General features: G+C 46.4%; 1 protein-coding gene across 1 annotated transcript in view; it reads left to right on the top strand.

The window, feature by feature from the left end:
• The first annotated feature begins 1,840 nt into the window (after positions 1–1,840).
• Positions 1,841–17,201, top strand: part of LOC126191128 (venom toxin OcyC11) — a 30,896-nt gene continuing 15,535 nt past the window's right edge. The window contains exon 1 of the mRNA XM_049931876.1: positions 1,841–1,997. Coding sequence (XP_049787833.1) covers positions 1,898–1,997 — 100 coding nt within the window. The 5' untranslated portion in view covers positions 1,841–1,897. The remainder of the gene's footprint in view (positions 1,998–17,201) is intronic.

Raw genomic sequence — 17,201 nt, 5'->3', positions numbered from 1 at the left:
TGAAAGCAGGACTCATCTAAGCAGGTCACGGTTTTCCAGTCGTCTAGGGTCCAACTGATTCGGTCACCAGCCCTGGAGAGGCGCTGCAGGCGATGCTGTGCTGTTAGCAAAGGCACTTGTATCACTCATCTGCTGCCGTTGCCCAATAACACCACATTTCGCCTACGGTCCTAACGAATACGTTCTCCGTACGTCCCATATTGATTTCTGCGGTAATTTCACGTAGTATTGATTCTCTATTACTAATGACAACTCTACGCAAACGCCACTCCTTTCCTTGCCACCATTCACCAGACGTTTTCAATTGGTGAGAGATCTGGAGAATGTGCTGGCCAGGGCAGCAGTCGAATATTTCCTGTATCCAGAAAGGCCCGTACACGAGTGCAACATGCGGTCGTGCATTATCCTGGTGAAATGTAGGGTTTCACAGGGATCGAATGAAGGGTAGAGCCACGGATCGTACCACATGTGAAATGTAACGTCCACTGTTCAAAGCGCCGTCAGTGCGAACAAGAGGTGACCGAGACGTGTAACCAATGGCACCCCATACCATCACGCCCAGTGATACGCCAGTATGGCGATGACGAATACACGCTTCCAATGTGCGCTCACCGCATTGTCGGCAAACACGGATGAGACCATCATGATGCTGTAAACAGAACCTGGATTCATCCGAAAAAATGACGTTTTGCCATTCGTGCACCCAGGTTCGTCGTTGAGTACACAATCGCAGGCGCTTTTGTATGTGATGCAGCGTCAAGGGTAACCGCAGCCACGGTCTCCGAGCTGATAGTCCCTGCTGCTGCAAACGTCGTGGAACTGTTCGTGCAGATGGTTGTTGTCTTGCAAACGTCCCCATCTGTTGACTCAGGGATCGAGACGTGGCTGCACTATCCGTTACAGCCATGCGGATAAGATGCCTCTCATTTCGACTGCTAGTGATACGAGGCCGTTGGGATCCAGCACGACGTTCCGTATTACCCTTCTGAACCCACCGATTCCATATTCTGCTAACAGTCATTGGATCTCGACCAACGCGAGCAGCAATGTCGCGATAGGATAAACCGCAATCGCGATAGGCTACAATCCGACCTTTATCAAAGTCGGAAACGTGATGGCATTTTCCATCTTACACGAGGCATCACTACAACGTTTCACCAGGCAACGCCGGTCAATTGCTGTTTGTGTATGAGAAATCGGTTGGAAACTTTCCTCATGTCAGCTCGTTGTAGGTGTCGCCACCGGCGCCAACCTTGTGTGAATGCTCTGAAAAGCTAATCATTTGCATATCACAGCATCTTCTTCCTGTCGGTAATATTTCGCGTCTGTAGCACGTTGTCTTCGTGGTGTGGCAATTTTAATGACCAGTAGAGTAAATCCCATCGAAGATTTGTGGGACATAATCTATGAATCAGTTCGAGCACAAGACTACACCGCCAACAGTTTGAGGCATAAGGACGGCTGCAGAGGCAGAGTGATTTAAGTATTTGTGCAGGAAACTTCCAATGACTTGTGAGTCCATGACAAATCGAGTCGCTGCACTACGCGGGGCAAAATGTGGCCTGACAGTGTGTTAGGAGGCATCCCATCACTTTTGCCGCGTTAGTGTAGGTGGTTAATGAAAAAGTGTGCATCGTAGAACTCACGCCAGCCTCGCAGTTTAGCTGCCACAGGCGTCAGGCCCGTACACGGCCCTTTAGTCGCATAATAAGCACTTATTACGAAATCTAGCCAGACGTGTTTTCTCTGCTGCCGATAAGAGTGCAGTGATCGGGGGAAGCTCGGCTTATCTGAGGCGACTGCCCTTCGTGCTATCTCGGGCTACTGCCACGGAGGGCGTTACGCAGGAAGAAGCGGGCAGCCACTGCGACGCCAGAAGACACGCCAACGCCGCAACATGAGGACCACGACAGCGCTGCTCGCCGCCTTCTGCGCAGCCGTGCTGCTGGCCGCGGTTCACGCCGAAGTCAGCATCGAGATCGTCACCGAGTGTCCGCGTAAGCAACCACGCTCTTATTCGTGCCATCCGTAACATTAAACGACGTTACGTTCGCCTCCGTAACTGGATGCAGGGCACCTGGGATCCATTGCTGTCGGCGTTTGAGATTTTCTCCTCTGAGACTGGGTGTTGTGTCGTCCTTATCATTCTTTCATCATCACTGAAGCTCAAGTCGCCTAAATTACCTCAGATAAAAAGGCTGGCACTAGGCGGCCATTAATACCATACGGTTATCTCATATGAACGGCGCTGCGATGTACCATAACTCCAGCTTTTTGAGCAAGCCTATACTCGTTCATCACTAATCTAAATACAGGGTGAAGTAACTTAGACAACTTAAAAACTTTGTGTTCTGCCTTACGGCAGGTCTTGTCATGGGGAAAGCCCATTCAGAGATGTCCACCGCATGAGCGTCTAGGGAAGTGATTCCAGTGGTGGTTTCCCGTTGCCTTCCACTGATGATGATGAAATGATAATGAGGACAACACAACACAGATTCCCTGAGCGGAGAAAATCTCCGACCCAGCCGGGAATCGAACGCGGGCCCCTTGGCGTGACACACCGCCGCGCAGACCACTCAGCTTATCGGGACGGACTACTTAGACAACCACACACAACAAAAGAAGATTCTCTTTCTTTTTTTTTTTTTTTGAGTCATTAGCCTTCTGACAGGTTTGATGCGGCCCGCCACAAATTCCTCTCCTGTGCTAACCTCTTCATCTCAGAGTAGTTCTTGCACCCTACAGCCTCAATTATTTGCTGATGTATTCAATCTGTATCTTCCTCTACAGGTTTTTACCTATACAGTTCCCTCTAGTACCATGGAAGTCATTCCGTGATTTCTTAACAGATGTCGTATTAATCTGTCCCTTCTCCCTGTCAGTGTTTTCCTCATTGTCCTTTCCTCTCCGATTCTGTACAGAACCTCCTCATTCCCCACCTTATCAGTCTACCTAATTTTCAGCATTCGTTTGTAGCTGTACACCTCAAATGCTTGGATTCCCTTCCGCTTCCGTTCCGGTTTTCCCACAGTCTATGTTTCACTACCATACAGTGCTGTGCTCCAAACGTACATTCTCAGAAATTTCTTCCTGGAAGTAACGGTTGATACTAGTGGGCCTCTCTGGCACTTTTTCCCAGTGCTAGTCTGCTTTTGATGTCCTCCTTGCTCCGTCCGTCATTGGTTGTTTTGCTGCCTACGTAGCCGAATTCCTTAACTTCATATACACTCCTGGAAATTGAAATAAGAACACCGTGAATTCATTGTCCCAGGAAGGGGAAACTTTATTGACACATTCCTGGGGTCAGATACATCACATGATCACACTGACAGAACCACAGGCACATAGACACAGGCAACAGAGCATGCACAATGTCGGCACTAGTACAGTGTATATCCACCTTTCGCAGCAATGCAGGCTGCTATTCTCCCATGGAGACGATCGTAGAGATGCTGGATGTAGTCCTGTGGAACGGCTTGCCATGCCATTTCCACCTGGCGCCTCAGTTGGACCAGCGTTCGTGCTGGACGTGCAGACCGCGTGAGACGACGCTTCATCCAGTCCCAAACATGCTCAATGGGGGACAGATCCGGAGATCTTGCTGGCCAGGGTAGTTGACTTACACCTTCTAGAGCACGTTGGGTGGCACGGGATACATGCGGACGTGCATTGTCCTGTTGGAACAGCAAGTTCCCTTGCCGGTCTAGGAATGGTAGAACGATGGGTTCGATGACGGTTTGGATGTACCGTGCACTATTCAGTGTCCCCTCGACGATCACCAGTGGTGTACGGCCAGTGTAGGAGATCGCTCCCCACACCATGATGCCGGGTGTTGGCCCTGTGTGCCTCGGTCGTATGCAGTCCCGATTGTGGCGCTCACCTGCACGGCGCCAAACACGCATACGACCATCATTGGCACCAAGGCAGAAGCGACTCTCATCGCTGAAGACGACACGTCTCCATTCGTCCCTCCATTCACGCCTGTCGCGACACCACTGGAGGCGGGCTGCACGATGTTGGGGCGTGAGCGGAAGACGGCCTAACGGTGTGCGGGACCGTAGCCCAGCTTCATGGAGACGGTTGCGAATGGTCCTCGCCGATACCCCAGGAGCAACAGTGTCCCTAATTTGCTGGGAAGTGGCGGTGCGGTCCCCTACGGCACTGCGTAGGATCCTACGGTCTTGGCGTGCATCCGTGCGTCGCTGTGGTCCGGTCCCAGGTCGACGAGCACGTGCACCTTCCGCCGACCACTGGCGACAACATCGATGTACTGTGGAGACCTCACGCCCCACGTGTTGAGCAATTCGGTGGTACGTCCACCCGGCCTCCCGCATGCCCACTATACGCCCTCGCTCAAAGTCCGTCAACTGCACATACGGTTCACGTCCACGCTGTCGCGGCATGCTACCAGTGTTAAAGACTGCGATGGAGCTCCGTATGCCACGGCAAACTGGCTGACACTGACGGCGGCGGTGCACAAATTCTGCGCAGCTAGCGCCATTCGACGGCCAACACCGCGGTTCCTGGTGTGTCCGCTGTGCCGTGCGTGTGATCATTGCTTGTACAGCCCTCTCGCAGTGTCCGGAGCAAGTATGGTGGGTCTGACACACCGGTGTCAATGTGTTCTTTTTTCCATTTCCAGGAGTGTACTTCATGAACATCGATCGTAATCTTAATTTTCTCACCGTTCTCATTTCTGTTACTTCTCATTACTTTCGTCTTTCTTCAGTTTATTCTCAATCCATATTCTGTACTCATTAGACTGTTCATTTCATTCTGCAGATCACGTAATTCTTCTTCACTTTCATCAGCGAAACGTATAATTGATATCCTTTCACCTTGAATTTTTATTCCACTACTGAACCTTTCTCTGACTACTATCACTGCTTTTCGATGAGCACATTGGATAGTTGAATAGTGTGTGTGTGTGTGGGGGGGGGGGGGGGAATACTAAATCCCGGGCTTAAACCCTTTTTAATCCGGGCATTTCATTCTTGGTCGTCCAGTTTTATTATTCTCTCTTGGCTGTTGTACATATTGTACATTACCCGTCTCCCCCTGCAGCTTACGACTACTTTTCTTAGAATTTCGAACATCTTGCACCGTTTTACGTTGTCGAACGCTTTTTCCAGGTCGACAGATCCTATGAACGTGTCTTGATTGTTCTTCAGACTTTCTTCCATTATCAACTGCAACGTCAGAATTGTCTCTCTTGTGCCTTTACTTTTCCTAAAGCCAAACTGATCGTCGTCTAACATATCCTCAGTTTTCTTTTCCATTCTTCTGTATATTAATCTTGTCAGCATCTTGGATGCATGAGCTGTTAAGCTGATTGTGCAATATTTCTCTCACTTGTCAGCTCTTGCAATCTTCGGAATTGTGTGGATGATATTTTTCCGAAACTTATATGGAATGTCGCCAGACTCATACACTTTACACACCAACGTGAAGGTAATTCTTATTAACGTTTAAAAATCCCTGAAGCGACTTAGATGACGCTGGCTCAAATACTTTAATATAAGACACATGGGGTCGCAAATGTCAGGAAATACTCCAAAAGTGGGTGACAAATGTCGAAAATGTGATGTTACTAGAGGGTTTGCCTCGTCATACTTGCAGAATTCTTGCTTGTCCATTCTACCCTCGCTATCAGGGGGCAGTACTACACATTCATTCTTGCATTATCCATTGTGATACGGTAATGCTGGCATATAGCAACAAGGTAGAAATCATTTCATACGTCACATCTTGTCCGATAATTAACCTCGACTTCAGAACACAGCACATGTGAGGACTGTGTTACATTTCCTGAATATATTTTTTTGCCTTCAGTGTTTACTTAAGTACAGAGTCCCTGTTTCACGCATTGGACGAGTCACGGTTGCAAACCTTATGTGAGAACGTAAAACCCGCTGTGAAAAACGTTCTGCGAAAATGCTGCAAGTAGCACCATAACCCTGATAATTATCTGCAAGCTCATTAAATGTAAATGGAATTTATTGTAGTCTTGTATTACCACTAGCCGGCCGAAGTGGCCATGTGGTTCTGGGCGCTGCAGTCTGGAACCGAGAGACCGCTATGGTCGCAGGTTCGAGTCCTGCATCGGGCATGGGTGTGTGTGATGTCCTTAGGTTAGTTAGGTTTAAGTAGTTCTAAGTTCTAGGGGACTAATGACCTCAGAAGTTGAGTCCCATAGTGCTCAGAGCCATCTGAACCATTTGTATTACCACTACCGCGAGCACTACTGTATCACATTGGATAATGCGAAATCGTAAACGGATCAATCTAGCGGAGCACTACCCTCTACTGGCGAGATTAGGTGCGACAACTTTCTCCTCCGAATGCGAAAATATTTTGTTGACACCGACCTACATAGGGAGGAACGATCACCAAGATAAAACAAGGGAAATCAGCTCATACGGAAAGATATGTGTTCATTCTCTCCACGCGCTATACGAGATTGGAATAATAGAGAATTGTGAAGGTGGTTCGATGAACCCTCTGCCAGAGTATCCATCTAGATGTAGATGTAGATGTAGACAAGCCCAAATGCTGCTGGTTCGAAGAGGTGCGTTATCTGGTGACGTCACATGTTAAACATTTGTCATCCGCGTCTAGGATATTTTTCTACATTTTCGACCCCGTGTGTCTTATACTAAATCACTTGTCTCAGCGTCATCTACGTCGCTTCGGAGGTTTTAAACGTTAATAAGAATAAACCTGTATACAGAAATCAGGCACCACTCTTGGTTTCCAGACTGAAATGGGAAACTCCTCATAGCATCCCATTCAGATCTTGTGGTAAGATGGCCCAGTGGATAGCTTGTCAAAAACTGAAACAGATGAGGCATGAAAACAGGAAGAAGGTGTGCTGAACTGTGAAAAAAGAAGAAAAATAGAAATAGTGAACAGTCCAATTTTAAGATGAGAAACATAATCACAGTAATATTGTACGAAGGGTATTCTCTAAGAAAAGTTTTGGTCAGTAATTAAGTGTCGTGCCTTGTCAGACACTATCGTAATTACTTCCAGGGCGTGACAGCGCTCCGAAGAGTACTGTTTCCGTCTATCGCTTGCGTCTTTGTCCCGCAGTCTTCGCAAGGTCGGCGTGGCTACAATCGGCTTTGGCATGGTTAGTTTGAAGGGGTGGCCGGATGCCCTTCCTGCCGCCACCCCGTATCCCTCGGGATTAAATTAGTCCACCCCCGGCTGTCTGCATCTAGTGTGGATCATGAAACAGTGCGAACGTGTTGGAAATGTTTGAGCGTCGTGTAACGGAGGCGGGACGTGGGGACCAGCGCGCTACTCACCTAGTGGGATGTCGAAAACCGCCTAAAAACCGCAGTCAGGCTGGCCGGCACACCGGCCCTCGTCGGTAGTCAGCCAAGCGAATTCGAACCGGGGCCGGCGCGCCTACCCGAGGCCAGGAAGCAGCGCGTTAGCGGTCTCGGCTAACCTGGCGGGTCTTGTAACGGGCCGCGAGATATTAGCCGAGCAGTCTCAGGCGCTGCAGTCATGGACTGTGCGGCTGGTCCCGGCGGAGGTTCGAGTCCTCCCTGTGTGAGTTTGTCCTTAGGATAATTTAGGTTAAGTAGTGTGTAAGCTTAGGGACTACATCTACGTTCACTTTGCCCTTTTATAGGAGTCGTGTGTTTGTTATTATTATCGTCCTGTCAGATGATCAAAACATCGATTATTCTTTGAAGTGGTCCCTAGATACAACATTGCACCCTGAATTTCACCTGGATTTATCGCACACAGTCCTGTGTTACAAGACTTTTGCTGTCTCCCGGATTCGTCGACTGACGTTTTTAATTTTTACCTACCTCTGTAAGTCCAGAGGCAATAATTCTGGTGAGCGCACACGCCATTTTGTGTTTCCTGAACGAACTATTCAACTATCTCCCAATGTTCTGTTGCGAAGATCTGTATTTATGTGCATCTTCATATTTTCGCTCACTCCGAAGACGGCAGGACGGTATTCAGTCGAAATATTAGAAGAAGAAGTCGAATTTATGAGGCTGCCCGCCAGAAATTTTATGGAACCATCTGTAATTATCTTCAATGCCAAAAAAAAAAAAAAGTGAAGCACTCAGAACTGGAAACCTCACGATTTGCAAGAATATGTGATGCTGTTACAGTGATCACAATATCGAGTAAAATTTTCAAAAATGTTCAAATGTGTGTGAAATCTTATGGGACTTAACTGCCAAGGTCATCAGTCCCTAAGCTTACACACTACTTAACCTGAATTATCATAAGGACAAAAAAACACACATCCACGCACGAGGGAGGACTCGAACCTCCGCCGGGACCAGCCGCACAGTCCATGACTGCAGCGCCTTAGACCGCTGGGCTAATCCTGCGCGGCGTCAAATTTTCAAAGAACTTGTCAGCATGAACTGCCTTACCAGAATGAGACTGCACTCCCGCTGTCCTGGATGCATGCACTGACTCGGTTGGGAACGACGTCATGAAACTGTCGTATTCTCTCCTGAGGCAAGCTGGCAGTGTTGACATTCGAGCTGGTCCTATGCGTCCAGAATGAGATTTTCACTCTGCAGCGGAGTGTGCGCTGATATGAAACTTCCTGGCAGATTAAAACTGTGTGCCGGACCGAGACTCGAACTCAGGACCTTTGCCTTTGGCGGGCAAGTGTTCTACCAGCTTCTTGGTCCTATGCGTGTTTTCTCGGGGTTATGTCTGACCACGAGAGTTCCGCAACATGACGCAGACAGTTCATAGAGACACATATCATGTACGGATGGGCATTGTCCATTTCAAAAGTGGAGGTCACATCGCAGGTAACACGTGAGGATGCAGGATGTCCGTGACGTACCCTGAGTCACTACCAGCCGTGAAATCAAACCCAACAGCATCCCGCGTGCGGTAGTCGTGCGGTCTGAGGCGCCTTGCCTCGGTTTCCGCGGCTCCTCCCGTCGGAAGTCCGAGTCCTCCCTCGGAGACGGGTGTGTGTGCTGTCCTTAGCGTAACTTACATTAAGTTAGATTAAGTAGTGTGTAAGCCCAGGGACCAATGACGTCAGTAGTTTGCTCCCGTAGGAATTTACCACAAATTTCCCAACTGCTTACCGCACCATTTCGCCAGGAGTTACATGGCTCAGGAGTAATACAATTGCGCCTCTCCTAAACGTTGAAACAGCGGAACCTCCGACGATATTCATCCGGGGTAGTGCAGAATCGCGATTCATAGTTGAACACAATGCGACGCCATTCTTCAGCAGGCCATGCTTCCCGGTCAGTCTATGTTGTCGTACTAATGGCAGCATACGCATGGGATGGTAATTCTTTGTGCTATTAGTCTCTGACCAGTGTTGAGGAATGACCCAGAATGTTGCAAGGTGTCGATTACTTGTTCTCGGATGGCAGGCGTGGATGTGTGTGGTCGGTGCACAGTACTGCCTTCGCCCCTTCTGGTGATAAAATGCGGTAGACGGGAACCTCGACTATGAGTGTGCTTGCCTTGACGTTCCCATGCAGTTCAACATTGGATCACTGTACCATCCGAAAGCCTCACAAACTCGATATTGCACGATTCGATGACCCTGCTAAGTGGAGACCCGCAATGGGGCGCCTTTCAAACTCTGCCAGCTGCCAGCTGTCCCACACGAGTACGTGGCGTCTCCGTGTCCTTCGCAGCTGTCACTCAAGCCTCTTATATTCTCTATCAGGCCTGGTAACAACATTAAACACGAAGAACATCAATGCACTCTCTTAACAAAATGGAACACCTACAGCTGTCCTTATGATGTCACTTACCACGTGGCTAGTAGTTTCGGTGCTTCCGTGCACTATCTTCAGGCCTTAGCTGATGTTGAGGAGGTTAACACCATCTGTATACACGATGCATCAATGGCCAACATCTTAATTGGTTTTCGCAAACTATCTGTAACCACAATTTTGTGTCTTCAACCGTCGATTTGATGGTATTAGCCCCCTCAGTGTCAGTTAAGACCTGAAGATGGACCACTGAAGCACCGAAACTGGTAACCGTGTGGCAAATGACGTCATAAGGACGGCTGTAGCTGTTCCATTTAATTATATAAGTGAACGACCAAAGTCCATCTGTAATATGCCACGTCTTATTACGGATATGCTCCACCAAATGAATAATACGTATCTTGTGTGATCTGTGCTGCTGCTTCTTGATGCTGCCGTAGGTTCATCTTGATGTTACTGCATCGCCACATGGGAGTCTTGTAATGGTGTGAATAAGTTTCAGTACTTCTTGTTCACAAAGAATTTTATTTCGCACGCTAGATGTTTGGCGGCGAACTACATGCATAAAACTCATCTGAAGTCTGACTTAAGACTGCCTTCTGGCGGATTACAAATCGCTGCTATTTATATGATTTCAAACAATTACTGGTGCTGTTACATATTAAATTTTGCATATTTAACAATTAAAGTTTTTTTATACATCTTCCCAAATTTCATAGAAAATTACATGGCATAACGTTGAATAATTTCAAGCAAATACAGGAAAGAATATATTTCTATAAAGACCATAACTTACATGTTTTATCATTGCAACAATATATTTCACTAATTTGCATACATTATTTTATTAACAAAAAGGAAAGTAATCCTAGCATTTTCAGGTGAACAGAGAGATTAGTTTTATTGAACGAAAGGCATAGATTTTATTAATTAAATTTTGTAAGAGTAAAATTTTACATTTTCTATATGGTCGTAATTACAGTTTCATTAACTGACACCATTTAGAACATGACCATGTTTGATCCTGATTGAAAAATCATCATGTCATATTTTTATTCATCATCATCATACACTCCTGGAAATGGAAAAAAGAACACATTGACACCGGTGTGTCAGACCCACCATACTTACTCCGGACACTGCGAGAGGGCTGTACAAGCAATGATCACACGCACGGCACAGCGGACACACCAGGAACCGCGGTGTTGGCCGTCGAATGGCGCTAGCTGCGCAGCATTTGTGCATCGCCGCCGTCAGTGTCAGCCAGTTTGCCGTGGCATACGGAGCTCCATCGCAGTCTTTAACACTGGTAGCATGCCGCGACAGCGTGGACGTGAACCGTATGTGCAGTTGACGGACTTTGAGCGAGGGCGTATAGTGGGCATGCGGGAGGCCGGGTGGACGTACCGCCGAATTGCTCAACACGTGGGGCGTGAGGTCTCCAAAGTACATCGATGTTGTCGCCAGTGGTCGGCGGAAGGTGCACGTGCCCGTCGACCTGGGACCGGACCGCAGCGACGCACGGATGCACGCTAAGACCGTAGGATCCTACGCAGTGCCGTAGGGGACCGCACCGCCACTTCCCAGCAAATTAGGGACACTGTTGCTCCTGGGGTATCGGCGAGGACCATTCGCAACCGTCTCCATGAAGCTGGGCTACGGTCCCGCACACCGTTAGGCCGTCTTCCGCTCACGCCCCAACATCGTGCAGCCCGCCTCCAGTGGTGTCGCGACAGGCGTGAATGGAGGGACGAATGGAGACGTGTCGTCTTCAGCGATGAGAGTCGCTTCTGCCTTGGTGCCAATGATGGTCGTATGCGTGTTTGGCGCCGTGCAGGTGAGCGCCACAATCAGGACTGCATACGACCGAGGCACACAGGGCCAACACCCGGCATCATGGTGTGGGGAGCGATCTCCTACACTGGCCGTACACCACTGGTGATCGTCGAGGGGACACTGAATAGTGCACGGTACATCCAAACCGTCATCGAACCCATAGTTCTACCATTCCTAGACCGGCAAGGGAACTTGCTGTTCCAACAGGACAATGCACGTCCTCATGTATCCCGTGCCACCCAACGTGCTCTAGAAGGTGTAAGTCAACTACCCTGGCCAGCAAGATCTCCGGATCTGTCCCCCTTTGAGCATGTTTGGGACTGGATGAAGCGTCGTCTCACGCGGTCTGCACGTCCAGCACGAACGCTGGTCCAACTGAGGCCCCAGGTGGAAATGGCATGGCAAACCGTTCCACAGGACTACATCCAGCATCTCTACGATCGTCTCCATGGGAGAATATCAGCCTGCATTGCTGCGAAAGGTGGATATACACTGTACTAGTGCCGACATTGTGCATGCTCTGTTGCCTGTGTCTATGTGCCTGTGGTTCTGTCAGTGTGATCATGTGATGTATCTGACCCCAGGAATGTGTCAATAAAGTTTCCCCTTCCTGGGACAATGAATTCACGGTGTTCTTATTTCAATTTCCAGGAGTGTATTTTTATTAGGGATACAAATTACTTCCGATCTAACAAAACACAAAAATAGGTGTCTCTCCATGACGTGAAATATTGGAACTTTAATCGTTAGTTACGCCATAAATACAGTAGCAATTTTATTCCTACTATGTGCCTGTAGTTTGTATTGTGTGTAAATTGTGATCGGACATTAGTTTTTAACCCAACGTGTTTGCTTCATTCTATATACTAGCGAGGCCCAGCGTAAACAATGTCAGAACAACAGTTTAAATAAGTATAAATTACTAACATTACATATATGCCCTCTTTGGGAGAATGGAGATGAGACTGGAATGGGATACAGGATTCCAATAGGGGTTGTGGTATTGCACCTCAAACCTCCAATCCAAGGATGGACATACTAGAACTAAATGAACTCTGGTGGCCATGTTACACGTCAGATTGCCCCTCTATTCGCTTGCGGTCTCTTTTTGTGTAGTCCATGTCGTCTCTCTTTCTCTCTCCTTCCTCTTTTTCCTTGTGGACTAAACGTAGAACGATTGAGATGCGCATGAAGTAAAAAAAAGTCATACTCCCTTTTCGGTGAAACCAACAGCAGAAGAAACCGTAAGACTAAAGAACTAATGGAATGTTACAAACAGATCCACGGGATGGGTGCGATTATGCCCTTAAATGTGAAGTACACAGATGACAATTTTCTGTTGATCATAATGAGCGAAAGTTTTCCGTCCTAACAAACGATCCTTTTATTGTCATGGCGATAAAGCCCGATTTCTGATTGCACCACACTATGCACCACATGATGGACCCGACTCTATGCCGTAAGAGTACATCTTAGACCTTTGGCCTAAGAACTGTCCAATCAGCGAAACATTCGCTTTTTTCATTTAGCCGATAACCTCGTTAGCCGGCTTTGTGACTTACCAGTTATCAGCTTCGTATAAAAAAGTGTTGAATACGTCGGAGGGGCACCTTATCGCTTCACATGGGTCGCGGTTTATTACGCGGTCAGTATCCATAGAGAGCATCTTTGCTTCTTCAAATGTGAGTCTTAGCGAGTTCATAGTGAAAACGTTTCTCGCGGAGCTCTAATATGAACGCAACATTAACGGATTTCGATCATTACAGTCCTGTGTTCGTAATTTCCGATGTCTCAAAAAATCTATCACAAAAAATTGTAATTCGATAAAAAATTTGGCTCGGAGAAAAACTTCTGCAGCGTTCTCCTACCTCCGTCTTTTCCTCTTTCCCACTTCTACCACTAGCTTACCAATCTACTGGCGCGGTGTTTTTGCTCTTTTCAATGGTTTTGCCAAGCTTCGCGTCATTTACTCATTTGAAAACAGTCTTTTTCAAAACTGCACCCCGCTAATAATCTTTAAACGAGTCAAACCTGTATAACCTACCAACCAGCAGCGCTGATTTAAATTTAACGACGCAACGGATTTTTATTACTTCCGTCTCCATTTCGAGAAATTCCTGGAGATACCTAAAGCACACCATTATTTTCAGCCCCCATCGCCGTAAACAGTCTGAGAAGGTTATGTTTCAGAAAAAAATCGCTTTCAGCTATATATGAACTTTTACATTTACGCGACCAGTTTCGTGATGTCAAATGACATATTGAGGTTTACACACGCCTAATACGTATAAGAGGGGTACTCAACCTTTTCAAGGTAAAATACCATTACCGGCAACAGCAGGGCGTCATAGTTCATACTGACCAGGTCAAAAACTGATATTTCGAGTAGCCGTGCGGTTCTAGGCGCTACAGTCTGGAGCCGGGCGACCGCTACAGTCGCAGGTTCGAATCCTGCCTCGCGCATGGATGTGTGTGATGTCCTTAGGTTAATTAGGTTTAATTAGTTCTAAGTTCTAGGCGACTGATGACCTCGCATACTGCTCAGAGCAATTTGAACCATCTGAAAAACCGATATTTCATTTCTGAAACATGGTTACTTCAGCTGCGGTTGCTCTCAACAGGAAACCACTTGGAGCCTGAGAAAGGAATCGTTTCTCGTAACTTGGTACTCTGGACATAGTGGCAAATCTTTGTGATCGTCAGGCAAAGTAATAATAAGTCACATCAGGTCCATCTGTGGTTGCCGTTATGTAAGTACTGGTCACTGAAATTCAATACATAGCCTCCTTCAAAAGACGAATATTTCCTACTATAGATGGTTCAAATGGCTCTGAGCACTATGGGACTCAACGTATGAGGTCATTAGTCCCCTAGAACTTAGAACTTGTTAAACCTAACTAAGCTAAGGACATCACACACATCCATGCCCGAGGCAGGATTCGAACCTGCGACCGTAGCGGTCTCGCGGTTCCAGACTGCAGCGCCTAGAACCGCACGGCCACTCCGGCCGGCCCTACTATAGTGTTCACCATTTCACTTATCGCTTATATGAGAGATACGTCTATGAAATATGAGTGCTGAGATTGTCGACATGCGTAATGATGGTTCGAATAGTTTTCTTTTTTCGGGGGCCTAAACGAGTTTTAAGAAACTTATGGAAGCCGACCTTACGATAGTTCGTCCCTATTGGTCCTTAACATCACGAAAACATACAAAGCAGAAAAAATGCAAACACTACACGTACTGCATTCACACCAATGAAGATGGAAAATGTTGTTTGGTTAGTGGCGAAGATAACGGATATTTTTCCACCTTCGAGTGCATTGGAATACGTTTTGAGCATGGTGATCCCACCCCTGTCTACAGTGGCTTATGCAACACACACACACACACACACACACACACACACACACACACACACATACATACATACACACACAAATTAACCATCACGCAGGGATTATTCGAATGAGACGGAAAACTGTAGATGTGGTGTATAAGTACAGGCAAACAAATGGCTACAATTTCAAAAAAATTAGATTATTTCTTCAAGAAAAAGAGCTTCATGAATTGAACAAGTCAATAACGCGTTGGTCCACCTGTGGCCCTTGGGCAAGGAATTAATCGGCATGGCGCTGACTGGTAGTGCTGCTGGATACCCTCCTGCCAAAGTCTGAACAATTGGCGCGTCACACCGTCGAAGTCTCGAGATGGCTAGAGGGCCCCTGCCCATAGTGACTGAAACATTCTCAATTGGGGAGAGATCCGGCGACTTTGCTGGTCAAGGTAGGGTTTGGCAAGCACGAACAAAATCAGTAGAAACTGCCGCTGTGTGTGCGAGGGCATTTTCTTGCTGAAATATAAGCCCAGGATGACTTGTCATGAAGTGCAACAAAACAGGCCGTAGAATAATATCGTCGACTTATCCCTATGCTGCATCCAGAAACTCTGTCAATCAAAGCCAAGCCGAATAAAAGCTTGATCAAGGGCCAGAGGCAGACCAAAACGTTATTGTGAATTTTAAAATTTTCCCGGCGAATTGACTGTTCAAACAAATTTCGGGCTTGCAGCCGGTGGTCGTTCAATACTTCGCACGATATTTCAACTGGGCACCTGCCAGTCATCTTCAGGTGAGCCGTCGCAGCCCAGTTGAAATATCGTGCGAAGTATTGAACGACGACCGGCTGCAAGCCCGAAATTTGTTTGAACAAAACGTTATTCACTGCCTTAATTCGTGAAACTCTTTCTCTGGAATAAATCATCCAATTTTTTTGAAACTGGAATCATATTTTGTCTGTTGATCGCATCTACTAATTTCCTGTCTATTCAGATAATTCCTTTTTTGATCTTACATGTACCACGTATTGGTTTTCAAGGTGGTGGCTGAATAAACGGAACGATAACAGAACTGAATCCACGTATCGGGCTTCTGACAAAGTTGAAAGCATTCTGGGCGTCTACACTCGGATTATGCACTCTACTTTGTCATCTGTGTTAGCTACTACTCGACTTATAAGTTCCGAATGAACAGTAAATCGAGGGAAAATATGGAACCAAGAAATATGTAAAAATCTGAATGGTACAGATGAAGAAGCAAATAAATAGGTTAGGAACTAGACAATAGATACCTAAAACTATGTATTTAACATAAAGAACAATTTGAAAGTCATCCTCCGCAGCTGAATAACTGTGCCTGGAATTGAGTAGCAGTAACTTTAGTCAAAATTTATTCCCATCCATAAATTAGATAACTTTTTCAGAGATATTTTATGTTCATTTGTAAACGTAGTTCATATTGATGCAATTAGTACGTGGTTTTCGAATTCAGTGAAGTGCCTTTTCACATATTACAATTTCAAATAACTGCTGACAGTGGTGTATTTATGTCTGCTGTAGGTTTCATACAGTTCACAAACAAATATTGCAACAGACGCAGAATATCACAATTTGTTTACTGCAATGGATTTTTCAACATTGTGTTCATCACGTAACCTTTTTGGTATTTGTTTATTTATTTTGCTTATTGAACATAGTTGACAACGTATTGAACTAGTCAACGTACATATAGATAAAGATCTTCATTTTTTGGAATGTAATTTGTTTTTAGAAATAATAATAAATTATTTAAAAAAGTCAGTGTGCACGACTGCCATGCTAAGAACCCCACTACCGCCAAGTATTTTTGCCCCATGGTAGGACTGGAACCTCCACCACCTGGCTTGACATAATACAGCACATGCCTTACACGATGATCCTGCCTCGGGCATGGATGTGTGTGATGTCCTTAGGTTAGTTAGGTTTAATTAGTTCTAAGTTCTAGGGGACTGATGACCAAAGATGTTAAGTCCCATAGTGCTCAGAGCCATTTTTGAACCTTACACGATGAACTACCTGAAAATGCGGAGGTAACGGAGATTTCTTCTCTCGACAACTGTGAATGATTTGTATGAAGCTTCCTGCTGTACGTAATGGTTACCGGATTCTATTATACATCGATTTTGAAAGGTGAAAGAGTCCTTCTTGACAATGATTTGTGTAATGGATTTCGCAAACAGTAGCGATTACACAACTCAGAGAACTGTACTGACATATGAACAATAGCTATTATAAGAAGGAGATGAAGTA

Source organism: Schistocerca cancellata, chromosome 6 (genome assembly GCF_023864275.1).
Source record: "Schistocerca cancellata isolate TAMUIC-IGC-003103 chromosome 6, iqSchCanc2.1, whole genome shotgun sequence".
Classification (NCBI taxonomy): Eukaryota; Metazoa; Arthropoda; class Insecta; order Orthoptera; family Acrididae; genus Schistocerca; species Schistocerca cancellata.
Note: the sequence above shows the minus strand (reverse complement) of the source record. Positions and strands in the feature narration are given on the sequence as shown.